Source organism: Aptenodytes patagonicus, chromosome 6, assembly GCF_965638725.1.
Source record: "Aptenodytes patagonicus chromosome 6, bAptPat1.pri.cur, whole genome shotgun sequence".
NCBI classification, from domain to species: Eukaryota; Metazoa; Chordata; class Aves; order Sphenisciformes; family Spheniscidae; genus Aptenodytes; species Aptenodytes patagonicus.
In genome coordinates, this window is record NC_134954.1 from 59,191,941 (window position 1) to 59,218,651 (window position 26,711).

Below are 26,711 nucleotides of genomic sequence, written 5' to 3' on the forward strand. Positions count from 1 at the left end.
ACTCCCCTGAGCCATCCTCAAAGGCAAATGGGAAGAGGCAGGGTGATGTTTTGCATGTTCTCTTCTCCCCCCTTACATCTGTCCATTCCTCCACTCAGAGCTCTACGCTATTCCTCAAGGCACAGACATGAAGGATGTATCAAGATGTGCCAGGCTTCTTTAAGCTATTTAAGCTTTCCTCAGATTCACCTCAGCACATTCAAGCAACAAAGTATGCAATTAACTGGAAAGGAAAAGTGGTTTTTAATGGCTTCACCAGTAACAAGAGCCACTCGACTACTGGACAGAACTACTAATGCCTCCATAGTTATAAATACAGTAAAGCAAGACAGACAGGACTTTTTGTGGAAAGGCGAACATGATTCCACTTCATTATCACCTTTTTATTGTTAAAAGGACAGATCTTGGCAGTGGGAAAAAAGGATGTTGCGCAAGGAGAACAGGATGTAGCGTCTACTGGTCCTTCAATTCCTTCAGTCTTCTGATCGCAGATTTGACTGTCACTGCAGAGGTGGTACTGGAAGAAGAAGCAGAGTCATCTACACGTGGCAGTAGAACAACCCGCGCCAACGTTATTTTTTGGAGAAAGCACTGATCATTTCAAATAGTTATCACCCGATTGCATTGTCAACAGGGGGTTAATTCTACTTTGATTTTCATGACAACAAAGTGTAGGCCTTTGTCTACAGAAGCACACGCAACCGCACACACTACATCTCAACCCAAATTATCCAGTCATGCATCAACTACACGCACAAGCGCGTGGGCTCAAATTCCTAGCGACTGTTATGCGTGGGACAGCAGTGTCTTCTACCAGAATTGGGGGGGGAAGGAGAGTAAAGAAAGGAGTAAGCAAGGGCACCATCACAATAAGGATTATAATGATTCAACGCTTTTAGAACAAAAACAAAACATGGAAATCATCTTCCTTGGAGTAAACCTGGTTTTGCCTATTGTACCTGTCTCTCTGAACTGAAAAGGCTAGGGTAATAATCACAAAAAAATGCTGCTTAGGCTTTGAAAGAAGAGGTAAGAGTTCCCTTACACCATTAAAGTTTTATACAGTCAAAAGAATCACGGAAAAATAATACGCAGCTCAGAGGCGTAATTTATTAGAAGCTGTTGAAGCTCCTTTTAGAATAGGTCGGAGGGACATTTGTCAGGTGTCATCCATACAGTTGATTCCACCCTGAGACGGATGGATGAACCAGCCATCCTCTCCGCTCCTTTTCTTCCAACGTCACCAAAAAACTGGCCCAAGCGTAGTATCTTGTACAAGCAACAACTGTAGTTCACATCTCCAGTACGAAATGCTACTACAGCCAAGGCACAAAAGAGACTACTTAAATAAAAATATGTGTTTCAGCATTTCTTTATTTGAAGTTTGGGAAAAGATGCAGAGTTTGCATTTTTGAAGAATAAAACAACTGCTTCAATAAAGCCCAGAGAGAGAAAGAAATTTTGGAGGAACCCACCAAAACCAGCAGCAGTAATATGATGGATAAAATGCAATATTCTCAGAAGTTGCACAACAGATACTGGAAAGAATAGCAATCAAATCCAATTTGATCCATTCCAATCAAATTTTAACAATGCAGGCAAAAAAAACGCCCACGTGTCACTAACTCAAGACAAATCTACTTAATGGTTAGTAGATTTAAAAAAAAATTAAAATAAAAAGCTGTATTATGCCTCAGCTATGTGAGAATAAATGCTGATAGGAGCTTCTTCATTTCCTTACTTGTAAGTCCAGGCACCACCAGCAACTGTCTTCATGCAGGATCCACAGTGCCAGATACCCACAGCCTTCCTCTTCATTTTGGTCTGTAATAGAAGAAAATGGGAAAAAAAAATGCACTCCCCATCAGCTGAAAAAGCCAAACAACAAACTTCAGGCGAGGACTTCAGCATCACACCACAGCGTTACCTATAAGCCTAGTTAAGACACACAAGGATCAGGCAATGTTTTTATTCAGATTCTTCAGAATGGGGAATGTCCTTCTGAAACACTTCTTCATTCAGATATAAAGTGGGTCATTTCTAAGCGCACCATCAAAAATTCAGCTCTTTTTGAAGGAGAAAAACAGTAAGGAGCTACATTGGTCATAGTAACTGATATTCTCACCTGGTTTGATGACCAATGTAACACCGCTATCATTAGTGCTCCCTGGACATCCTGGACATCCATGGCATCCTGGCCTGTATCAGCAATAGTGTGGCCAGCAGGAGTAGGGAAGTGATCGTGCCCCTGTACTCGGCACTGGTGAGGCCGCACCTCGAATACTGTGTTCAGTTTTGGGCCCCTCACTACAAGAAGGACGTCGAGGTGCTGGAGCGTGTCCAGAGAAGGGCAACGAGGCTGGTGAGGGGTCTGGAGAACGAGTCTGCTGAGGAGCGGCTGAGGGAACTGGGGTTGTTTAGCCTGCAGAAAAGGAGGCTGAGGGGAGACCTCATCGCTCTCTACAACTCCCTGAAAGGAGGTTGTAGCGAGGTGGGTGTTGGTCTCTTCTCCCAAGTAACTAGCGACAGGACAAGAGGAAATGGCCTCAAGTTGCGGCAGGGGAGGTTAGATTGGATGTAAGGAAAAATTTCTTTACTGAAAGAGTGGTGAAACATTGGAACAGGCTGCCCAGGGAAGTGGTGGAGTCCCCATCCCTGGAGGTATTTAAAAGACGAGTAGATGAGGCACTTAGGGACATGGTTTAGTGGGCATGGTGGTGTTGGGTTGATGGTTGGACTCGATGATCTTAGAGGTCTTTTCCAACCTCAATGATTCTATGATTCTATGACATCCCAAGATTGCCTTAAACCGGACCCTCTTTGAGTAACACCTAAGGAGTGACTGGCGGGTACTGAGCTCCTTTCACCCGGGCAAGTCTCCATCACCTTGCAAAGATGACAATGGGTTTGCCTAGACCTCTATTGGATTTAGGCAACTCTGCAAATGGGGTTCTCAACATTCTCACTTCACATGAGAAAGACACTAAATATAAAAAAGAACAGATGGAAATCTTTTTATGTTTCCAGCCACTTAAAGATACCTACTTTACAGATACTAATAAGAATTATCTGGGCAAAGCACAAGCTGATGGGCCTCTCAAACTGTCAAAAAACAGATTTAAGAGTAAATTTTGATTATGTACGTGAGCAGGTAAGATTACTTCTTATCAGAAATTCTTCCCCATCCAGAGTTATACAGCACACAAATATAAGTAAGCAACTGCAATCAAAAGCTTTAAGTGGGAAAAGCAAGCTCTCTTTCTCATCCACGTAAGCTGTAAAGTTACTGAACGAAAAAAAAAAAGCCCAAGTCACGTCTTAATTATCAGGATAACAAGTGTATTGTTTTAATTCTGTCAGGTCTTTTTATTGGATACCTAAAACGTATAGTATGGCAACATTTCTCACTATTTTGTGTAATGATATATAATTTATGTTTGTTTTCATTTAACTACCACTAAACATGCACGTGAAATGTCTACTAACTCTTTTTATTTTATATGGGATTCTGACAGTAGCCTAAAGCTCACAATAAACTAATCACTGTAAAACTAATCGAGTTATCTCTTCAGTAGAAAAATTACCAAAGCATCAAATTGCATTTCTAGGATCAATAACAAAGGTTTTTTTAAAGACTTTTTTAGAGGAGGTCTCTCACCTTGCCACAGAAGGAGCAGGTATATTTGGCATGCTGGCTAATTTCAATCTTCTTCACCATTTTCCTAAGGGACGCACCATAACGGGTACCATATTTACCCACAATCCCAACCTTCTTGGTGCGCTTAGCCTGTTGGGAGGCAAACCAGAATAAGCTTCAACTTTACCAAGATCGCCATCTCCTTGGCAGCTCCCCTCTCCTGACACGACAGCAAAGCGCTCAGCACTCAAAAGCGGCGCTGCAGCCGACCAATGCCTCCCCCGACGTTATAAACAGAGTATTAGTTACGAAACGGCGAGAGGCTCACGCTGCCGCAGCCTCTCAGCTTCTGCTGGGGCACTTCGGGCAGAGGGCCGCAGCCTGGCAGCCAGGCGCGAGCGAAGGCACGTCCTTCCTCAGGGCCAGCCCGCTCTCACGCGAAACGCTGCAGCCGGCAGAGCCGCCCACCAGGCACCGCCACCCCCTTACCGCGCAGTCCCCCGCGAACCCGGGTTCACCTACTCCGTCTTCCAGCGTCTCCCCATCACCCCCCTCGCCCTGCCATTCCCCTCACTCGGGCCATCTCCCACAGGCCACCCCTGCGGGAGCGAGCCCCTCTCGCAGCCCAGCGCGGGGACGGGGCCTGCTCGGGGGCAGAGCCCACACAGGGCCCCGGCCCCGGCCCGGCCCGCAGGCCCTCCCGGTCCGCGCCCCGTCCGCAGTGGACTCCGCACTGCCCCCGCCGTGCCCCGCGGCTTCAGCGCGGCGGCCGCGGGACGGATGGCGGCGGATGGGCCGCGGCGCCCCAGCCCCACTCACCATCTCCCTGCCCGGCGCCGACGCTGAGAGAGAAACCCCAACTGCGCAGACGCGGTATGAGCCGTCGCGGCCGGAAGTGAGGGAGCAAGGCGACAGAGAGTGGAGAGGATGGGACTCGGAGTGGGTCTGTCTGCACCACGGTGGTGCGTAGCTCTATGGTCGCGTTGTATAGTCTGTACATTTATCCCATGACAATAGGGTTACCTAAAGCACACAAACCGCAACGCAGTTGCAGCGTGATGTTGGAGGATGCATCGCTCAGAAAACACCGTGTATCAGTGTGAAACCCAAGCGGTACATCAGCCCCAGCAGCGCCGGATGGGAGATGCAGCGCGAGAGCTCAGATTCCTGGATTTCCACCCAAGGAGGTCACACCAGGAAAGGAGGTGGAGCAGTTACGTTCACTCACCTCATTTATAAAGAGAATAAGTAGTAGGTAGATGTCAGACTTAAAAAAGGAACAGCAAACCAGACTGGAGCTGCAGAAGGGGTATAAATAAATAAATAAATAAATAAATATCAGTGAGGATGAATTCTAATCTTAAAACCTACCAGCCTTAACCCCGGGGTTTCAAGATAACCCAATCAGGTGCAACCACGGCATCTACCCGATTTCGTTGGGGTCATCCAGTGTTGAGACAAGCAGCCCTAAAAGCCTCTGTGTGCCTCCGTCGAGGTGGACGCCTGGCACCCAGATGGTGCCCCCGGACGCCCTGGGCACCCGAGCTGCCTCCGTCACCAGCACCAAAGCACGAGGCCGGGACCCAGCAGGGCTCCTGCGCTGCTCAGACCCGGCACGGGCGAGCGAAACGTGTGCCGCTGAGCTGCAATGCTCGTAACAGGATTAACAACCCATTAACCTCCGTTAAGAAATGTAATCCGGTTAGCCCGAGAGCTTTTTGATGTGCAGAGCCAGCTGCAGCTCACCCCTCCTGCCAGGAGGGAGCCGGGGATGCCCAGCCCACCTGGAGAAACCATTCTCGGGTACTTTCTGCAGGTGCTTTTCCTCCCGTGACAGCCCCGTACCCACCCCAGCTGCCTTGACCCATGACAGCCCTCCTCATCATTTGCAGTCTGTTTAATAGGGAATTAACGACTAGAGCATATCCTGCCACTATGTTAGCCTTTCCCTGGCTGGGGCCCATACTTTCAGAGATGATCATGGAAAGACGCCGCATCCCCTCTTGGCTCTTGCTTTGAGGGTTTGAACACCCACATTTTTAATTCCCTCTGTCGTGCCAGGCTCCCTGTTCCCTGATCACCCCTGCAAGCTCTCCTCCCATCTGAGCGGGTCCTCCCAGGAGCCGGTGGGCCAGAGCCCTGTTCCAGATGAGGGCTCAGCAGGGCTTTAGGCAACGGTACTTAAATCTCCCTCTGCTGAGTCAAAATCTCATTTGATATATCCTAGGAATATATTTGCCCTTTTCAGATCCTCATCATAATGATGTCTCACAGGATACATCTTTGATACTAACATATTAAAAGAAAAAAATAAAGAAGAAAATAAAAAGTTCCTTTGGCTGCTTTGTGACTATTTGGTTAAAAAAAAGTCAGCCAACACATCCAGGCCAGAGGATCTACTGCTATTCTCCAGTCTGTATCTACAGAGTTAAAGTTCGCTGTGACAACACAGCACCTGGTCATACCCTTCATCTACCACTATTACAGACAGCTCTGCCAACAACCAAACCCAATCCCCTCAGATGACAGCCATTTTCCAGCACTGCCAAAATAAACGTACATTTCCAAGTGACTGAGAAGACGGATAGATGCAGACAGGCCAGCACAGCTCCAAAAGCCTTGCCTCGACAGCCCGCCACCTTGAACTCTTCTGCATGCCCCAGGCTGGCCAGCTTCGTGTACTGAAGACGTAGTTCGAACTGCTCCATTTTATTGTTCAGGTATTTTTATCTGTTGTTCCTGGTTTGGCATCCTTCCTGAAAACATGCCCTTCTCTAACATGGGTGAGAGCAGACACAGGTGTACAAGCAGGTAACCAGTCACAGTAAGATGCTCCAAGACCCAGTAAAATGGGTGCTTCCCTTTACTCTATTGGGCTTTAGATAATGCCAAAAAGTTAGTTACACCATCTTCGATGGGCAGGTGTAAGAGTCCCCAAGAGCACTGCATGCTCCTGAGCCTGCCCGTGGGTCTCATTGGCAACCTGCACACTACCTTGTACAAGTTCTCACCAGCAAGCCTTGGAGATCCTGTCTGAGCCTGCTGGCAGATTCCCAACCACCTCCTCATCATATTAATGACAGACTAATAGTGTAATTGGGCTAAGGCCTGCACAGTCTTTCCAATCCCTTGATGTAATGACTAAAAGCACTTTCCTGCAAGATTCTTCTCCCCTTTTTTAATCTAGTAAGGATAAAGTGAATCTCAAGTGTACTCAAAGAGCCTTTGTAACTCTGCAGCAAACCACCTGAGATTTTATGGGCCCCAACAAAGAAAGAGTACACCTAGCATTCCTCTAACAGGGCTGGGAGTTATCAATATATGGATAAGATAAATTGAGTTTATGAGAAGCAGAATTCTCCAAGGGTACTTTTCAGCAGATTTCAGAAAACTACTATTTTGAAGTAGCTGTAGGTTTACAAGGAGGAAGAGAATTACTCCTATAGGAGACGACAATATGGGTATACGTCTTCCATATTTTTTTTCAGTAGGCAGACAGCAACATTTCTCACCCCTTACTCATCAGAACAACCCTCTCTGCAAGTAGAAATATCACGTGTCCTAGAAACAGATTAAATGCTCAGTGTTCACGAAGAAAGACGTTTTAAAATATCGAAAAGCGTGTATTTATCTCCTGGCCAGCTGCTGGAGCAAGAGAAATGATGTTTAGCTCTCCATTTCAAATCCAGAGATAAAGCGTTTCCTCCAGTTGGCCGGTCACACGATCCTCGGTCCTACTCCTCTTCACTTGCACACACACCAAAGCACCTTCTGCAGTCATGAATGAAAAGCAAGTCTCTACCCAGCACAATTGCATACACAGCCTGTAGGGCATTTCCATGATGACACTTGCTGAAAATGGGATAATCAAACTCTTCGATGCAGGAAAAAAATATCTGTTATTACCAGGCTGTTCTTCCAGCACAAACTTTTTTGTCCTCAGCCGTGGAAGAGAGGGCTTTTTGTCAGTGTCCGGTATCTGCACACAGCCAAGCATGCCACTTCCACAGCATGTTAGCTCCTGGCCTCCAGAAGCTAAACGTGAGCCTTGAGTTTCCTTTTCCCCCACCCTTCTCTACAGATTATGGCTGTAAAACATAGCTAACTGGTACCTCCGTGAAATTATATCTTCTCCTGTACTCCCTGGTCACATTTGCTTAACACTACCCCATTTCCAAGTATCTTCTAGCACTAAGACCGGAAGCGTGAAAGACATTCATTTGGGATCACGCTACACCACACTGACAATAATACACAAAAATATGAAAAACAGCCAGAGATGCCTGATAAGATCAGTTGTGATAAACAGCCATCAAGCCCACACCAAAAGTAGCCTCTAGAGTTTTTGCAGAGGCATCACCGCCATGAAGTGGAATCACGCCATGCCCAAGGGTCAGAGAATGTGACATAAGCTCCTGAAAGGAATCAAAGAGTGGTTTTGCTCAGGCGGCACCGACGCTGGGAGTTCAGGTCTCCCTGTTCACAGGGCTGAGAGGATGATAGAGACTATCACAAATCGAAAACAGGCATTTTAATCACTGCATCAAGCAACAGTGCTGCTTTTGGCATTCTCAGTGTAACCTGCCCAGAGCTGTGATGGGAGCAAATAACAGGACCTAGGGTACCAGCCTAAATGTCTTATGGAAGTAGTTGTTGATCCATCTATAAGCAAAGTACCATGGGAGTTTCCCTTTTGAAAGTTGATGCATTTTAGAAAGCACAAAAGGAAGTGTCCCCAAAAAGACCTATCTTGCAGCCATTGTAAATATTTTTAAAAAACGCTGATATTTCCACTGCATCACGTATTTCTCAAGCTTCAGGTCCAAAGGGGAGATGAAATTCTAAAATAGAAAAAGTACCAAAAGCTTGTGAACCACAACTTAAAACAACTTTTTATTTAAACAGCTCAGTCCAGAATCGGTTTCTTACAAAAAGAGAACAAAAGTCCGCACGTGTCCCCCTCTCCTTACTCATCTGTAGAAATCAGTCTCAAGTCTTGAAGAAAACACACACACACATACACCCTTCCTCAACAGCCAGGCTTAATCCCTGGCAGTCAGCACAAGCTTCACCCTCCACTGAAACAAGAAGCACATGCCATGGGGCAGATCCTAAGATTTAGCAGATGAGGCCAGAGACCAGTGTACTCAGACAGACATGTGCCTAACAGGCAATACACACCTCCTGGCAGACAGTTAATACCACTTAGTTTCAAGGTACTGACTGCTCTGCACAGACAAAAATCTGGGGCTCTCCCTCCTCTCCCCCACCTCCACAAAACATCAAGATCTGTCTGGATCTTTTCTCCTCACTGCCAAACTGAATACCAGAGAGCCAGTTTGTGAGTGACCCAAGTAAGGGTCAAATTTTGCCAGTGAACTGACTCCTATAAATACACACTAAAATTCTTGGAGATGGAAGACTGATTCTTAAAAACACTCTGCAGCTGCTGCGAAGTTAGTGTTCACAACAGTTCTGCCTTGTGGACAGACAATCATTATCCGCTTTTTAAACAAAACAGCTGTGGAAGCTGACATGCTGAAACAAAGCAGCATGCTACTTGCCCACGGCCACTCAGTCACCAGCAAAACCAGGACTGCAAAACGTGCAGGCTGCCAGGTGTGTGCTGCTCATCTATCACGCTGTCAGATTGCCTTCTCATCCTTTGAGATGAAACACACTAGAGATACAGAAAACTTAAAGTCTTATTTTTGAAAACTCAAAAAATAATACTTGATTGCTTTTGTTTTCTCTTTTTTAATTAAAAAAAAAAATCTCTTAGCCACATTCTCTTTTGCTGTCACCATTACACTTTTTAAAACTCCTCAATACGCCGCTTTTTGGGAGGACTCACTGAACATGTCTCTCCTTCTGTACCGTGCAAGGCACTGCCAGAGTCAAACTCACAACAAGCATCAGCTGCCTCCAAAAGCAAAACTTCATCAGTGTCATCTTTGCTCTCAGAGAAGGTCCTCTGGAAAAGGTCGTAGATGGTCTTCTGCTTTGGATCTGTCTGAGAAATTAGAACAGACAGAATCTGCATACACATTGTCATATAAAAACAAAGTGAGCAACAATCAGAGGGCACTCCCCCAAGACAGTGCACATGTGTATATCTCATATGATATATATATATCATACATACATATATATACACATATACGTCTATCTCAGAGACATATATATGCTACAGAGGCTATCATGTCTCCCTGCATGCAGCAGGTTTGGGAACTCTCTGTGGAGACTCCAAGTCCAGGCATGGATCCTGGGAGGAGTAGGAGAATCTGGTCTGTGGCATTAAAGGCAGAATAGGTGTAAGGTCAGCCTGCCAATCACCTGCCAATCTACATGTACACAAGCTAAAGCCCATTCAGCCTCTCCCAGGGATCATGGATATTCTTTCAGGTCCATTACCTTAGGGCAGTAATTAGTGGATTCAGCTGTTTTGGAGAAATTGGTTTCTGAAAGACCAGCTTCCCCCAGCACTTTGATTTTCTCTTGAATCATTGGCCTAGGAGAGATAAACAGATATTACTGAAAGGAAGAAAATATCTTGCAAGGCCACTGTGTCATTTACTATGTATAGATGAAAAAAAAAAGAAAGATATAACAGGGGTATAAAGATGGCTTTTCTACCAAAGTTTGTTAGTTCCTTAACCTGTCCTGCTCTTTTTTATGATGACTGTATGCTGTCTTGGGATATCAATCAATCCAATTTAAATAAGTATCAATCCAATTTAAATAAGTAACAAAAAGAGGATTTCAGGCTATAAATATTTGAAGAACACACATATCCAATAGCGAAGCTAGTTGACTGAGGCAACACCAATGGTATGAAGTCAGAACAAGAAGATGCAGCTAAAGGGAGTCCCAATAGCCTGTGTGTTCAGTCTCCAAGGCAAGCAACAGTAATCCCCACCAACAGACACATCAGCATTTCTAGGCTATCTCCCAATGTACTGCAGGAGGAAGAATTCATCACTGGCCCAAGAGGCCGAGAAGTCCCAACCGCACCTGCAGACTAGACACTTTGAAAGAAGCAAAGGCCACAGCACAATTAATGCATTTACCAAATAGCCTTGTCTTCTTGTTCTTTTTCTCACCTTTAAAAAGGATGGCACTGTCCTTCTTTGAAGAGCCATATTTCCTTCCCATTAAGCATTAATGGCTGCATGGACAGCATTTCACAAATAAAGGCAGAATTACTGTCATTAACTTGCCATGAAACGTGGGCGATGCATCAGTTTCCAGATCCCTGCATTGCAGGGTTATAATTATTTGCCATCATGATATTCTGGGAACTGCACAAGAAGTTCACTTAGTTCATTCATTCCTTTAAACAAGGTAATAAAGATGTAATTTTGGACTTTAATTGAACCAGCTGGTGGATAATTTCTTTTCATCGTTTGCAGGTCAGTTCCCTTGCAGCACTGAGGATTCCTCAGATCCTCCCCTTCCCCAGGATGTCAGATTCCCCAGCTCTAAGGACCAGTGTCCACTGATAGCTCTCACGGCAGCCAAAAATGCTCGGACCACAACCCTCCAGAGGTGGGTCAGTAGCACTTCTTTAATCCATCCGAAGGGCTCACTGAAGAGCAAGAGGAAAGCAACAGTGCAGTAGTCCTCCACAGCTCCCTGTCCAAGCACCCAGCAGCCAGATTGCTCCTCAGACCTGATCCACAATACATTGAACCATCTCCAGCGTCTGTTGACTTTGCTTGAAAGTACTCAGCACTTTACAGTACCCCAGCACACGAATGCTCTGGGCTCTGTCTAATACAATTCCTTCTCCTTATACAGAGGCTGTGAAGTTTTCAGATGCATCAGGTCTACCAGAATTTCTCTCAACAGCCCTTTCTTTGTCAGATAACTACTTTTATTCCTCCTGCTTGTCATCCACTTAGTTATGTCCACTGTGGCCAGGCCATGTCACCAGCTCACAGCAGCCCTGATTGGCAGTTACTGCTCCTCCCCTCACAGGCTGTGGAAATCAGCACTAAGATTAAGCACCTTACATCACATATGTGACAAACAGTGAAAACAGGTGGCAGGAAAACCAAAATGTCTTTCTCACTTCCTACCATAAGTAGTCATCTGCTGTGCCTTTAGCCACCAGGTAGTGAACATTAACGGAGCTGGTCTGTCCAATTCGATGTGCCCGATCTTCTGCCTGGATCAAAATCTTTATGTAAAAACAAGACAAAGAAAACAAAGTGAGAGCTGCAACATCTAAGAAATAGCATAAGCACCAGAGAACAGGGACATCTCCTTTCTTGTGCTTAGTGACTATTTCTCATCTGGATCCTGTTAACACCTGCATCCTCAAACACAGACTAAGCCCAGAAGTAATCTGGTGCACTGGGTTCCCAAATAACACTGAGCATTTTTCCAAAGTAGAGGGTCAGCATTGATGATGGTCCCTTTCAGGTTCTGGCTGGGTAAGTTGTTGAGAGCTCTGTCAAGTTAAGAAACAGGAGCATGTTTCCCTTTCACATCATCTTCTCCAGCCAGCAAGCTGTGTAACCAGCCTCACTGGTTCAAGCGCAGGCACCTGGGGGTGCACAAGTAGCCATCAGAGAAAGAAAGAGAAAAACCCTAGAGAAAGTCTCCTGCCCATTACATCTCCTCCCAAGCGCCAATGTTTCTGCTCTCCAGGGAGCATCCAACCCTTGTCCCCTCCAGGATGCATACCCCCGGATTCCAGAAGAGCTCTGCAAACACCACCAGGTCTGCAGCAGACAATGTCAGGCCCATGTTTGCGGCAGTGAGGGACAGGACGGCCACAACCTGCTTCTCCGAGAACTGGAACTTCTGGCACAGAGACTGCCGCTCAGCTGAAGGTGTGGAGCCGTCAATGCGAATGTATTCAACATGCTGTGAAAAGGCAGAAGAAGATACTTTTTAGAGGCCTTGTGTCCCCTTTCCCATTTCCTCCTTCCATGTTTTAGTGGATTCTGTTTCCCTTCCCCATGGCAGAACCAGGAAAGTAAAAAGGCAACAGTTGTATTTTTAAGACCTCTCCTCATCTTTAAGGCAGAGGCACTGTAGCTCAGCATATAATGTACCTCCCCCCCCCGTTCACAATGCATGACTTGCTCTTATGTCTATTGCTCTCCCACCAGTCCTGAAGAACAGGAAGGACAGCAACAAGCTGGCAACTCAGGTACAGTGGAAAGGCAACTGGCTTAATACGAAGCTGAACACTGTGTGCTGATGTTACAGCTGTTACAACCTCACCAACCTCCCTAAGTCTTCCCCTGTTTGCGATGGGAGAAGATGGGATCCTACACATCTCAGTTGCTCTGTGGTAGGCTCAGGAGAGGCATGACAAACTTAGGTGATGCAGGGCCATAGCTCTTCAGTGTCTAACCTCCTTCCTCTGCTGGAGCATGCTGCCACAGAGGCAGCAAAGTCATCGCTGCCACTGTGGTTTATAGTTTGGAATATTAACTTCAACCATCCTTCACACTGCCCCAGCATGACCCAGAACTCTTTAGGGGCATCCATGGAAGTCTCTCATGAATAATTAGCCAAAACACTTTTGAAGTCAGAGAGATGACTGGCACGTCTACCAAGTCTCCCTACAGTATCCCAGTTCAAAAATGTAAGAGCATCACAGAGATAAAGGAAGGCAGCCACAGCTGGACTTGGGTTGTTACATTCTCCCTCTCTGAGGAAAGCCTGGAGGACAAAGCAGAGATGGCCACACAGGGTAACACCCCTCCAAGAATCCACAAGCTCCAGGGCAGACAATGGAGATTAAAGAACATTATATACAACAAAAGCCATTCAGCTAATACGAAGTGCATCCTGTGAGGCATTCACCCTGACAGCTCAGCTCCCTTGGTGAAGGGCACATTCAGAAGCACAGCAAGTAGAAATTATCTCTGCCACTAACCTTCATAAACTATCTGACCGGCCATAACTCTGGGGAGCTCTTAAACAGCTTTGCAGCTGAAATAGTGATAAAGTTAAGACAACTCAGTCAAATACTTACTTTCTTCTCCAGCTCTGCAACTATTGCATCCAGGACTATCTTGTGATGAGCAAACACCAGGAATTTATCATTCCCACTTTCCAGTAACTCCAGGATGTATTCTCTACGTGAAAGAGGAAAAAAAAACAAAACTCTATAAATTATGTGCTGAGAGAATACAGGCTTTGCTCACAACAAATTTTAAAGATACTGCTCATCTATACACAGAAACTAGGAAATAGGCTAGCTTAAAAAAGTTGCAGTAAAATGCAACTAGCCAGTCAAGCCTCCTACAGATTAAAAAAGACATTGCAGGAAAATCCACTCATTTTTCTCCACCACAGCTGGACAGCTGCCTACATTTATACTTGTGTATCAATCGATTTATTATATCCTACTTGAAACACGACATCCTAGCCCAATCAACTGGAGGTCATCTATACTTATTTGACAATCTCATTCACCCTTCTGTATTTCTAACTTTTGCACAATCACAATACACTAAGCTAATCTGTATACAATTATCCTTTCTATGTATACTTAGGACTGTTTTTATTTTAGAAGAAAAGGTCTCTAAACGCATGCATCAGAGTATCCTAAAAGTAGCTTTGCTTGCAAGGGTTCACACTGACAATTTACTACAGCTTAACAATGTAAATATATCAGATATTTCTAGGAATTATCCATATGCATATAGGCTAATGACCAATGAAAGTTAACAAGACTCCTTTTAAACACAGTTAAACAGTGTTAACTAAATGAAAACATCTGGCTTTTGCCATGGACTAATAGCTGAGCTACAGAACCTGTTTCTATGTAGTAACTTGTGCTACAATCAGGTCAACTGGAGCCTGAAAAACACCTAAAAGCCTAAAATTTGTAGCTAAGTATAGCAACAGCTATCAGAACAGATGACACAAATGTCATCTGTTCTCCGGAATAACAAAGTTGTTGCGAAGATCAGGAATACCAAGTTCTTTGCTAAATACAACACAGCTTAGGTCAGCAGCAATTGTCAGAAAACACCAAGCAGGACTTCCAGTGCTATATTAAGATGTATCAGTGCTTGGCAGACAGCTTCCAGGGTTCTGTGATGTTCAGATCCCAATTATGCGACAATAACATTTAACAAAGAAATCTGGGAGAGAAGTGGGATTGCTGGATTTTAAAGCAAAACAAATATCAAAGTGAACATTCAGTGTAGCAAGCTGATGCATATTGCATTTAACAAATGGCTAGTCATTTCAATGGAAGCAGTGGAAGACACTGTCATCAAGGGTAAGACGTGGGAGGTGCTCATGATCATAGGACAGTACCATTAGCTAGATGGTAATGTACATTAGCAGCTTATAAAAAGTGGTATTTTAAATGCTACTAAACCCCAGGAAAAAAATGGACTAGTTCCTACCAGAGAGTTAAGTAAACAGCACTTCATGGTTTTATATTCAGTTCACACTTGCAAATGAATATAAAAAGAAGAAAGTCTTCTAACTGTTCGCTAACATAAAAGGAAGAAACTCTTCTACAGAAATGAGCACTGGGACTCTGAAGTGCACGTCTGTGCCGAACAGGCAGATTCTGCAGCAAGGTCTGAGACTGAAATCACGCAGTGCACACCAGCTGGTCCTTACATTCAGAGGCCTGTGGAAAAGTAAACTGTTTTCATGTTATTAGCATACTACTTATTAAAAAGTCATGCTATATGACCTAAAGCAACTCCTTTGCAGTCCCAGCAAAAGGCTAAGGATGAAAGGGCACGGAAAGTCACAGAAGGAAATTATTCCTAGGGAAGATAGAGTTAAAAGCACACCTATGATAGAAAACTTTTGCTACTGAGGTCCCATGTGAGTTCTGTGGAAGAGCCAAGAACTTCAGTAGGGGCTGTGACATCCTTAGAGCATGCTACAACTAAAGCTCAGTCCATCTCAAACTTTTTGGCTCAGGGTTCCTGCTGCAGCAGGACTGCAGCGTTTGTTTTCTCAAATTCTGTGGATACTTTTAGTTTCATTACTCCCCCTCTCCTTAAACTGAAATGCAGTCCAGACCAGGGAACTTGATCCAAGTCCCAAACACCAAGTAATTTTAGATGGTTCAAATGACAGTTTAGATCCATATCTGGAATGAAATCAGAAGACTTACTCAGCCTAGGAACTCCGAGAGAAGAAAATGTTTAGTGCATTGTAATTAAAATAAATTTTTTCTAAGCTGGCTTGAGGCTATGCTTCATGTCCCTGCACTGTTATCTCTAAGGCACCATTTTCCTGTTCTCAGCGGAAAAAACACATTTTACTAGGCAAGAATGAAGCAATGACATGCAGCTTACATGACTGAGCGGATTTTAGCTTCTGCCGTTCTGTTGTAGAAGAGGAGAAGAGCTTCCTTCTCCTGTTGTTTCTGCAGAGAGAAAGATAAATAAATGTAAGTCTCAGAAATGCCTTTTTTCCTTCTTGCTTACAGATCTGGGATGTCTGAGGCTGCCAATGAACACTTTGCTAGGAAAAAAATCAGCCTAAAAATGCACAATAAAAGGGGACTGGAGGGGGAAGTCTCCTACTCGCCACTGGGCATGGCAAATACTTACACACTCCTATTTCTGACACCTCCCTTCCTACCTCCTACTCAACTCCTACAAGTTGGTTGACAAGCGTATCACAAACGTAGCTTTAGTTGAGAAAGCATTTCCCAACTAAAATGGCAAGGAAAAATTCCTAAGTTCTTACAGAACTGTATTAGCAACCTAGGAACCTAGAACATGCATTTGCTATCCATACAAGAAAAACAAACAAAAAAAGCAAAAATACACTCTTCACATTTTTGGCTACTGCTGTGTTCACAACACAGCTTCAACAAGGCTGTGTTTAGAGGGTGAATGGGATTACAAGGCAAGACAGAAGAGTAAGTACAGAGGCAGGAGGTACGAAAGACAATTAGAAAGGACCGAGAGAGGAAAAAAGAGATAAGAAATGGTATTTCACACAAAGGGACAAAGTAGACTATATAAATCAAAAGGAAAAAAAGCTAAGCTATTTTGATTGTGTTGTACATTCATTTAAAACTCTGCTTTCAACAACCTTCCACTGCACCTTCACATGAGGTGTGGCTCTGACCTTCCTTGGAACTCAGGGTACTGTTTTACCACTGATGTTTTTAAATAAAGGTACCTGAAATATCAATGGCTCATCATGAAAATAGTTTCTGACTTACACTTTCATATCCTTTAGCCATCTTCTTTGCTTCAGCTGCCAAGACAGCTTTGGTCTTTGCACTAATGCCTTCAGGAGCCACCACAACCATTTTGCGTTGCTTTGCTGGAAGCTGGGAAAGCACATCTGATTTCAGACGTCGGATCATGATGGACTCTTCCAGCAAAATTTTCAGTTCAGTTAAGTTGGATGATCGAGAGTAGTCCCAACCCCATGGCATCTGGAAAAGATCAAAGCAGTTATCAGTATCAAACTTACAAGAGACTGACTCTTCTGGTCTGCAGGTGATCCAAGAGTAGAATAAACTTCCAGGGAAAATAGACAAGGCAAGAACTTAATGGTCAGTAAGAAGAGAGATTTGACAAAAATGGCAATAAGATAGACGCGTACAAACTAATCCACCCAGTATGAGAAGGTTACTTATAAACTCCCCTTTTTCCTATCTACAAGTGCTCCGGGAGGTGCAGGGAAGAGGACTACACAGAACGGTAGGGATCCCTGCCACAGCACTGTGCCCTAGTATTCATCCTCACACAGCAAGGTATTTCTGCTCTCCACCTGCATCTCTGGGCAGGCCGACAGCACTCGCTGCAGTTCTGTGCACACACATTTACCTCAGCTTTAAGCAGACACACACACAAATCTCCTCTAACAGCATGAGGACAAACATGCTTAACCCAAATGCCTTCACAGAGACGTTACACTTGTCTGACATGCTTTCCTGGTTTCGGCTGGGATAAAGTTAATTTTCTTCCTAGTAGCTGGTACAGTGCTGTGTTTTCAATTTAGCATGAGAATAATGTGATAAAACACTGATGTTTTAGTTGTTGCTAAGCAGTGTTTATACTAAGTCAAGGACTTTTCAGCTTCCCCTACTCTGCCAGCGAGGAGGTGCACAAGAAGCTGGGAGGGGGCACAGCCAGGACAGCTGACCCAAACCGGCCAAAGGGATATTCCACACCATATGACATCATGCTCAGTATATAAACTGGGGGGAGTTGGCCGGGGGGCAGCAACTGCTGCTTGGGGACTGGCTGGGCATCAGTCGGTGGGTGGTGAGCAGTTGCATCACTTGTTTTTCCTGGGTTTTGTTCCTTTCTCTCTCTCTCTCTTTTGTTGTTTTCCTTTTCATTACAATTTATTGTTATTATTTTATTTCAATTATTAAACTGTTTTTATCTCAACCCGCGAGTTTTCTTACTTTTGGTCTTCCGATTCTCTCCCCCATCCCACTGGGGGTGGGGGGGTGAGCAAGCAGCTGTGTGGTGCTTGGTTGCCGACTGGGGTTAAACCACGGCAGTCCTTTTTGGCACCCAACGTGGGGCACAAAGGGTTGAGATAACGACAGATCTGACCAGAGCGTGTTAAAATAAATTTGTTATAAGCATTCATTATATTAGTTTAATAGTCGCTGGTCACAATGTTGTTTTATTTGTCCACAGGGTTGTATTGTGTAAATCTTCACGTGCAGTATGTATTCCCTGCGGCGCCATTTATTGCTTCTGGGAGATGGGTCAGGATTATCATTTTGCTGTACTGTGTAACATCAGCTTATGATACAATAACATTACTGGTAAAAAGACTAATTTGGCATTTGTATTTGGTATTGCCGTCACCTCCGTACCTCGGTCGCCATCTCTCGGAAATTATTAATAATGACACTCTTCACCTTTTCTCCTCAGAGAACCAATTTATGGGGAAGACAGGGGGATGCTTTCCCCTGTTCTTTCACCTTCCCTTTCTCCTTCAGGCTAGTTACACCAGCTCTCGAGAATTTTGAATATCCTTGGATGCTCAAGCCAGCATGCTCCTATTTCTATGTCTTCTGAATGTGTTTCAGGTCTTGTTTAGGGTTAAACAACTATTTTAAAAAAAATCACCCAGAGATCTGCTACGAGGCTGGATGGCCATGGGTGGCACAGCATGTGGGAGAATACGGGCAGGTGCTTAGAGAACTTCTCACCTCCAGTGGTCTGGAACTTCATTCCTGAACAACTACAGGATCCTGATGAAGTGATAGAATGCTTGGGAAAAAAAAAAAAAAACCACCGCCGTGGTTATTCTAAAGAGGCACAACCTATCGCACTGTGCTGGGCCTTGGCTAGTATCTACCAAACACTGCTCAGTATTATGCAGCACCCTCAGGGAGAAAAGAGGGAAAACGAACTGACAGGCACTGCAGCTACTCCAACCCTGGCGACAGGCACTGTGGCTGCTCCAACCCCTGCGACAGGCACTGCAGCTGAACCAGAGAACCAACCCATGCCAGTATCAGTCACCCCTATACACAAGAAGAAATGTTGGAAGCAAAAGTCAGCTCATTTAGTAAGGGATGATGAAAATGCAGGGCCATCACGAGGAGAGGAGGAGGAAGAGGAAGAACTTGTAAATGAACAGGAAACCCCAATCACCCAGGAATCTTGGAAGTAATCACGGACTGGCCAGAAGGCAGAGATTTCAGAATATCGCCAGAGGAGGGGGTGACGCATGTTGAAGAGGCCCCACTGTATAATAAACTATCAGAAAATGAGAAACAATATGCCCTGTTCACTGATGGGTCCTGTCGTATTGTAGGAAAGCATCGGAGATGGAAAGCTGTTGTATGGAGTCCTATACGACAAGTTGCAGAAACTGCTGGAGGAGAAGGTGAACCGAGCCAATTTGCAGAAGTGAAGGCCATCCAGTTAGCTTTAGATATTGCTGAACAAGAAAAGTGGCCAGCACTCTATCTCTATACTGATTCATGGATGGTGGCAAATGTCCTGTGGGGGTGGCTACAGCAATGGAAGCAGAGCAACTGGCAGTGCAGAGGCAAACCCATCTGGGCTGCTGCATTGTGGCAAGATAGTGCTGCCCAGGTAGAAAATCTGGTTGTAAAAGTATGTCATGTAGATGCTCACATACCCAAGAGTGGGGCCACTGAAGAACATTGAAACAACCAGCAGGTGGATCAGGCTGCTAAGATTGAAGTGGCTCAGGTGGATCTGGACTGGCAACATAAGGGTGAATTATTTATAGCTCGGTGGGCCCATGACACCTCAGGTCACCAAGGAAGAGATGCAACATATAGATGGGCTCATGATTGAGGGGTGGACTTGGCCATGGACACTATTGCACAGGTTATCCATGAATGTGAAACATGCGCTGCAATCAAGCAAGCCAAGCGGTTAAAGCCTCTCTGGTATGGAGGACGATGGCTGAAATACAAATATGGGGAGGCCTGGCAGATCGATTATATCACACTCCCACAAACCCGCCAAGGCAAGCGCCATGTGCTTACGATGGTGGAGGCAACCACCGGATGGCTGGAAACATATCCCGTGCCCCATGCCACCGCCCGGAACACTATCCTGGGCCTTGAAAAGCAAGTCCTATGGTGACATGGCACCCCAGAAAGAATTGAGTCAGACAACGGGACTCATTTCCGAAACAACCTCATAGACACCTGGGCCAAAGAGCACGGCACTGAGTGGGTGTATCACATCCCCTATCATGCACCAGCCTCCGGGAAAATCGAACGATACAATGGACTGTTCAAGGCTACGCTGAGAGCAATGGGTGCTGGGACATTCAAACATTTAGCAAAAGCCACCTGGTTAGTCAATACTAGGGGATCTGCCAGTTGAGCCCTGCTCAATCAAAACTTTTACATATTGTAGAAGGGGATAAAGTCCCTGTAGTGCACATAAAAAAATACGCTGGGGAAGACAGTCTGGGTTACTCCTGCCTCGGGCAAAGGCAAACCCATTTGTGGGACTGCTTTTGCTCAAGGACCTGGGTGCAGATGGTGGGTGATGTGGAAGGATGGGGAAATCTGATGTGTACCTCAAGGGCATTTGATTTTAGGTGAGAATAGCCAATGATTTGAATTGTATGATGTTAATTGCTATGTAATACTGTATGTCATTACTACTATAGCTGTTATATGCCATATCAATGGTATTACAGTAAGAATCACCCACATTAATGAAGAATGAACTTTGATGAAACTGAGCAAAATGCAGCGGTGACAGAACCAGAACTGACTTCAGCATGCAACAATCCAATACCACACACCATCTCTCCCGCCTTGAAAGACTATTATGACAGATGGAGCCCAAAGTCATGGACTAAATGAACCCAACAGACATTTTAGACAGATGGCCCATAGACCAAGGGAATGATATCTGTGCATATATATTAAAAGACAGGAAAAGCGATGGTGATTAATTGGAACATATTGGAAAGTATGGGACCCGAGCATGATGTAGGTGGTATAGAATAAGGGGTGGATACTGTCCTGGTTTCGGCTGGGATAAAGTTAATTTTCTTCCTAGTAGCTGGTACAGTGCTGTGTTTTCAATTTAGCATGAGAATAATGTGATAAAACACTGATGTTTTAGTTGTTGCTAAGCAGTGTTTATACTAAGTCAAGGACTTTTCAGCTTCCCCTACTCTGCCAGCGAGGAGGTGCACAAGAAGCTGGGAGGGGGCACAGCCAGGACAGCTGACCCAAACCGGCCAAAGGGATATTCCACACCATATGACATCATGCTCAGTATAAAAACTGGGGGGAGTTGGCCGGGGGGCAGCGATCGCTGCTCGGGGACTGGCTGGGCATTGGTCGGTGGGTGGTGAGCAATTGCATCACTTGTTTTTCCTGGGTTTTGTTCCTTTCTCTCTCTCTCTCTTTTGTTGTTTTCCTTTTCATTACAATTTATTGTTATTATTTTATTTCAATTATTAAACTGTTTTTATCTCAACCCATGAGTTTTCTTACTTTTGCTCTTCTGACTCTCTCCCCCATCCCACCGGGGGGGGCGGAGGATGAGCGAACACCTGTGTGGTGCTTAGTTGCCAACTGGGGCTAAACCACGACGCATACCTAGTAAATGCCAGGTCAAAATTGCCTGCTTTCCACTGTGACCTGTCTCTTGATCTGCTTCCTGACATACTCTGTTTCTGCCATTACCATGTTTGGCTCAGACTCAAGCAAACCATAAATAAATTGTGGCCCAAAATACATCACTCCAAGCACTGTCTCTTCAAAGCATCATCACTTCAAAGCTCCTCTGAACAAACCCTTCATTTACTCCTCCTTGAAGCACTTGCCTCTGAACCTGCCCTATCCTCCAAGATCCTGTGTGCAGACAATATATATCTGTTCAATTAATTTCAGCTCATCACTTCTCCTACTAGTAACCCTACAGCCTATCATTTGTTCTCCGGGAAAGAACAACTAAGCTGACAAACAGTGGCATCAAAATTGGTACATTGCCCAAAAGAAACATCTTTAAACAACTTTCTTTTGGACAGGAGACCAATAAGGTTTTTATGCTGACTTAAAGGATAAAGAGAGACCTTTCTTCTGAAGTTTCACAAGCAAGTATATGAAATACAGCCACATAATACTGAAAACCAAGGCGGGGGTGAGGAAATCTTCCTCACAGCTCTAATTCTAAGTCTTACTGGCAGTGTCACCAAAAAAAGCCAAAAATACAACCTCTGGTCTTGGAACAACCACCTAAAGTAACCCCCTACATATGTACATGTACACCCTCCTGAATTGCACATAATGGAGACATAAGGAACCTCAGCACCAACCCCTTTGATCTGCTGCTCCACTCTCATTGTGCCACATTAATTGCTAAAATAGATTTAACTTTAAAAATCCATATTTCTTTTATTTTGCTTCCCCAAGAGAAACCTGCTGCAACACAGAACTGGAAGTAAAATAGGAAGAAGCTCCGAAGTATTCACTGCACCCTCCATCCTCCTGTAGAGTGCATGAGACAAAAAATAAATCATACCAGTCATGAGGTTAGTCACGCTACTGACTGTATTAAGGGATGGTGCTTTGACAGAACAAGGATGAGAACATGCTATGAGACAGAAAGAGAAGGAATCAAACAGCTCGTAGGCGATTAAGACCTCTCTGATATCTGGAAGTCAGCATTCCTACTTAGGGTTGAGGCATAACAGGACAATCTGCAATTCTATTGCTATGTTGTACCGATGCGAACCATTAACTGACTTCAGATTCTGGCACCTATGGCCACCATTAAAACTCATTTGACTTAATCTACTCCTACATAATTATGGTACCATCTGATTATCTATAGTTGGTTCATTAAAGCAGGGAACAATTGAAAACCTAGATACAAAGCCAGCTTGGATCCTGTAGAGTTAAAGCTTTGGCTCTGTCAACAGCACACTGGTATACAGCTAGAGGTAATAAGCCCACCTGGATCTAAGCCAAGCCCTCAAAAAGCCAATATGGGTATTACTGCTCTGCTTCCCTGAAACCAGGAGTGCAACGCAGATACAACCCTCAGGTCCGTGAAAAGCTGGCTCAAGTCTAGCTGGGTTTATGAGCTTTAGGCATGCTGCATGAAAGCTGACAGCGCTGAGCCCCAGTCTTTGTGCCCCCTTTCTGCATTTCTTCAGGCTCTGTGGACCCAGCAGAGCAGATGTAGAGAACCAAGAAGGACCCACCTGGTGCTGCACCCAGCCTCATAAGCCCTCTTCCCACACTGCTCAGTGTGCTGGTAGCTAAGTAGCAGGGATCAACACTGACTAGGCTGCTGAGCAAGACCTGCTACGGGGCCTGGGCACTCTCCTCAGGCTACCTCATTCTACTCATGCAGCCCATGTTTTTCCACTTCCCACTTCCATAACAAGCAAGTGATACATATGTTTTGTGTCCACGTAGCACAATTAATTTCAGAAGACTAACATCATCATAACTGAAAGAACAAGGCACAAAGCCAATATACTATCTACTGTCATATTAAAAAGCATATACAGGCAGAATCCCTACAGTATGTTCAGATTACTATATGTCTTTTATGGTGACTGTTGCTGGAACAATTTGCAAACAAGGAAACATGCTAGTTCTGTGCTGCACCTAACTAGTAATAAAAAATATGATTATTTTTGGAATTATTAAAATATAGTTTAGTATATCCTGTTGTGGAAAAGACGACAGAGAAAAGAGAGGGACATTTATTTTGCCAAAATACACATCTGGCTTTGATCCATAACATTCCAGAACAAATGCTTCCAACTGTGATTTTCTTACCAAAGTGTTACAGCATCTTACATGAGTCAGTAAACTTATTACAGTGTTAGTAGAAGCTGCCAAACTCTTACGAATTCAGAGCATGTGCTCAGATAGAAATTATTTAATATTTGCCAACATCACCCAGTTTGAAAAATGAATTCACAGCATGTATTTTGGAAAACAGACTTGAGATATTTTGTAAATAAGCAGGTGACATTTTACTTGGTGCACTTTTAAGAGTACAGATGCTGGGAGGTTGAATTACAAAATGATAAACTTTTATATCTTTTCTAATCACATCTGTCTGACATTTGCAATTTTCTGTCATAAAATCTATTATCTTCAAACAGAAACTAGTCAAGTTTTAGTTTTAAATTGAATGGTTCAGGTTTGTCAATTTTTCTTTAATCTTATAATGCAATCAGATTTATTATTAATACCAAAACATTTTTACATAGCACCTTTCATCCTGACAGATCTCCAAAAACCTTGCAAAACCTCTCTGGTTCTGTGCAATTTCATCCCCACTCATAATGCTGCCACTTTCAGGACAGAAAGAAGAACCTATTTAAGTAATGACAGCAAAAGTACCACAACAGTTCTTCAGAGAGAATATAACTCCTAACACAATCTCAGGTTAGAGCTGCAAAAAGGAACAGGAGGGACATACTACAGTCATGAGGAAACAACTACAATCATCAAAACACCTTTTAATTTACTCATTACCGAGTGGATCATCACTCACATGGCAAACCCAATATTCAGCAGTCCCATTTTTTCCTCTAATACTATCCACATCTCTTCATTTCCAGCAGCCCCACTTCTTCTCTAAATAACCAAATTCTTTCTAGGTTCACTCTATCATTTACTGACATTAACTGTAGCAAAATGTCCCAGCTGAGCACTGAGAAGACCAGTAACATTCAAATGTCTAGTAGAGGCGGGTCAAATAGAGAAATAAAATTATACTAGAAACCCTGCAGAGGTTTTGAAGGAAAGCTGATACAGATTGGGACCTTCATGCTAAGTTTCATTGTAGGTTGAAAACTCATTTACACAGAATACACTGTTACAACCTGGATCGTCCAGAACAACTTTATTTCTTTTATCCAATTCAACATCTTACCTGAGGTCCATATGCCTCGTAATTGAAGCAACAGCTAGTCATGCAGAACTTTACCCTCAAAGGGTTTATGAAACTCCAAATGTATTTAGACTCACACGCTGCAATTCAACTTTCCTTTTTACTGCAGAAAACCAACGAGATTAAACTGCATCTCTTCATTTCCCTCTAGGAAGCATTCTGGACACTGCTCAGACAGGAATCTTTCAACAGAGATAACGAAGCTCAGCAGAAGATGTGGCCCTCTCCCTCCATATGATTCCTACTATGGATGGAGAAACAATAAGTTTATCCTCTGCCAGGAAAGCAGTGCTTTGCTAACATGAATGCTGTCATCTTCCAGAACTCAAGCTCTGTATCTATCATTCTGCATGCTAAATGGCCTTACTTTAATCAATGGCATCAGCATATGAGTACCAAAGCCAATTAATTGCTCAGCTATCTTGCATGTTTGGACATACATAGAACAGCACTACACTAGCTATGAAAGTAAAAGTGGGCATTCGGATCTAGGAAAAAGGGGACTTGAGAACTTTATATGAGATTGCAATATGAATCTTCTTGATGGAAACTTGGCATATGTTAGCTACGCCAAACAGAAAAGAAAACACACACAAAAGCCCTGCAAATAGCTGTAACTATTTTTATGGCATACACGGACGATGTTCAGTTCTTCTGTAAATATTTTTGAGCATTGAAATGGTCATTTCATGTTTCCAACCACTCTGCTGAAAGTTATTGCCCAGTCTTACAGAAAATGAGGCACAAGAAGTGAAATGGATTACTCAAGAACAAAGCAGAGCAAGCAAGTTCATGCACTACAGGTCCACGCTCACACTGCCAAGCCATTCTGTGACACATGATAACTGCTACATGCTTGTCCTGGAGGAACTGGAGGGCAAGCCAGATCAGAGAGCTCTTGTTTCAAATCAGAACTCAGGAGAACTTTGGTTCCCCTTTTTGTGTCTATGCAACCAACACAGAAGATCCTAGAGCCACCTTGTACAACAGGCGGCAGCAGCTCTTCTCTTAGCAGTGTGTGTTCCAACGCACACAGCAGCCCCAGAGATGGCAAATCCAAGAACAGCTGGGTTGCCCATATGTTGAGAGTAATGCAGACACCTGCCATCGTGGCTGCAAATGCTGGTTTCCTGCAAAGCCAAGATCTTGCAGTGGTTGGACTCAATGACTCTGCTGAAACCACTGCTGAGCAGCTGGCAGAGATAAGAGAAGTTAATTTATTTTCAAGATATGCTGAGGACCACATCCATTTCCTGAATTAGAAGAGGGCAGAATACAAAGATGAACTGTAAGTCTTCACTTTTTACTTACCTGGAAGTAGACAATTCAAAATCCCAAGCAACAGAGGCCTTACTTGTTAAACAGTCACTAAAGCAGACTAGAAACTGGGTTTTTGGGGTTTTTTAAGTCAATTAGCCCAAACCTGCAGCTACTTTAAGGCCCCATAGTTACTCTGCCCATTTAAAACACTCTGGGGGCAAGTTCTTATTAGAATAGGCTAATTTCCCCAGCTATGGCTTTTTTTTTTTTTTTTTTTTTAGCTTTTTACTTCCATAGCTTTCAGGGCTGATTTTGACAAGAAGCATTACTGCCTCCATGTCTCAGGCCCACCATTGCAACACCTAGAGCTTCTCAGGTTGAGAGCTTTCAAAATATTACTCTAGAGTGGGACTTTCTCAAAAAAGAAGTAACATCAGATAGAAGGAAGG

The 26,711-nt window shown here is 44.1% G+C and overlaps 2 protein-coding genes across 2 annotated transcripts in view; both read right to left on the bottom strand.

The window, feature by feature from the left end:
- Positions 1-368: 368 nt before the first annotated feature.
- RPL37A (ribosomal protein L37a) lies at positions 369-4,539 on the bottom strand. Its single transcript, XM_076342882.1, has 4 exons — positions 4,457-4,539; positions 3,659-3,787; positions 1,742-1,824; positions 369-517 (listed from the first exon to the last, which is right to left on the bottom strand). The coding sequence occupies exons 1-4, from the start codon at positions 4,457-4,459 to the stop codon at positions 454-456; spliced, it is 279 nt and encodes a 92-aa protein (XP_076198997.1). The 5' UTR covers positions 4,460-4,539; the 3' UTR covers positions 369-453.
- Positions 4,540-8,517: 3,978 nt separating this feature from the next.
- Positions 8,518-26,711, bottom strand: part of SMARCAL1 (SNF2 related chromatin remodeling annealing helicase 1) — a 43,401-nt gene continuing 25,207 nt past the window's right edge. Inside the window, exons 11-17 of the mRNA XM_076342883.1 lie at positions 16,818-17,036; positions 15,937-16,007; positions 13,635-13,737; positions 12,329-12,511; positions 11,719-11,819; positions 10,052-10,148; positions 8,518-9,650 (exon numbers count right to left, since the gene is read on the bottom strand). Coding sequence (XP_076198998.1) covers positions 9,453-9,650; positions 10,052-10,148; positions 11,719-11,819; positions 12,329-12,511; positions 13,635-13,737; positions 15,937-16,007; positions 16,818-17,036 — 972 coding nt within the window. The 3' untranslated portion in view covers positions 8,518-9,452. The remainder of the gene's footprint in view (positions 9,651-10,051; positions 10,149-11,718; positions 11,820-12,328; positions 12,512-13,634; positions 13,738-15,936; positions 16,008-16,817; positions 17,037-26,711) is intronic.

Excerpts from the sequence above, each read along its gene's own strand:
- RPL37A (XM_076342882.1), bottom strand. Across the intron at positions 1,825-3,658 it reads CCTGCTCCTTCTGTGGCAAG|ACCAAAATGAAGAGGAAGGC; the intron begins GTGAGAGACCTC and ends CTTCTATTACAG. Across the intron at positions 518-1,741 it reads GGTGGTGCCTGGACTTACAA|TACCACCTCTGCAGTGACAG; the intron begins GTAAGGAAATGA and ends TTCTTCTTCCAG.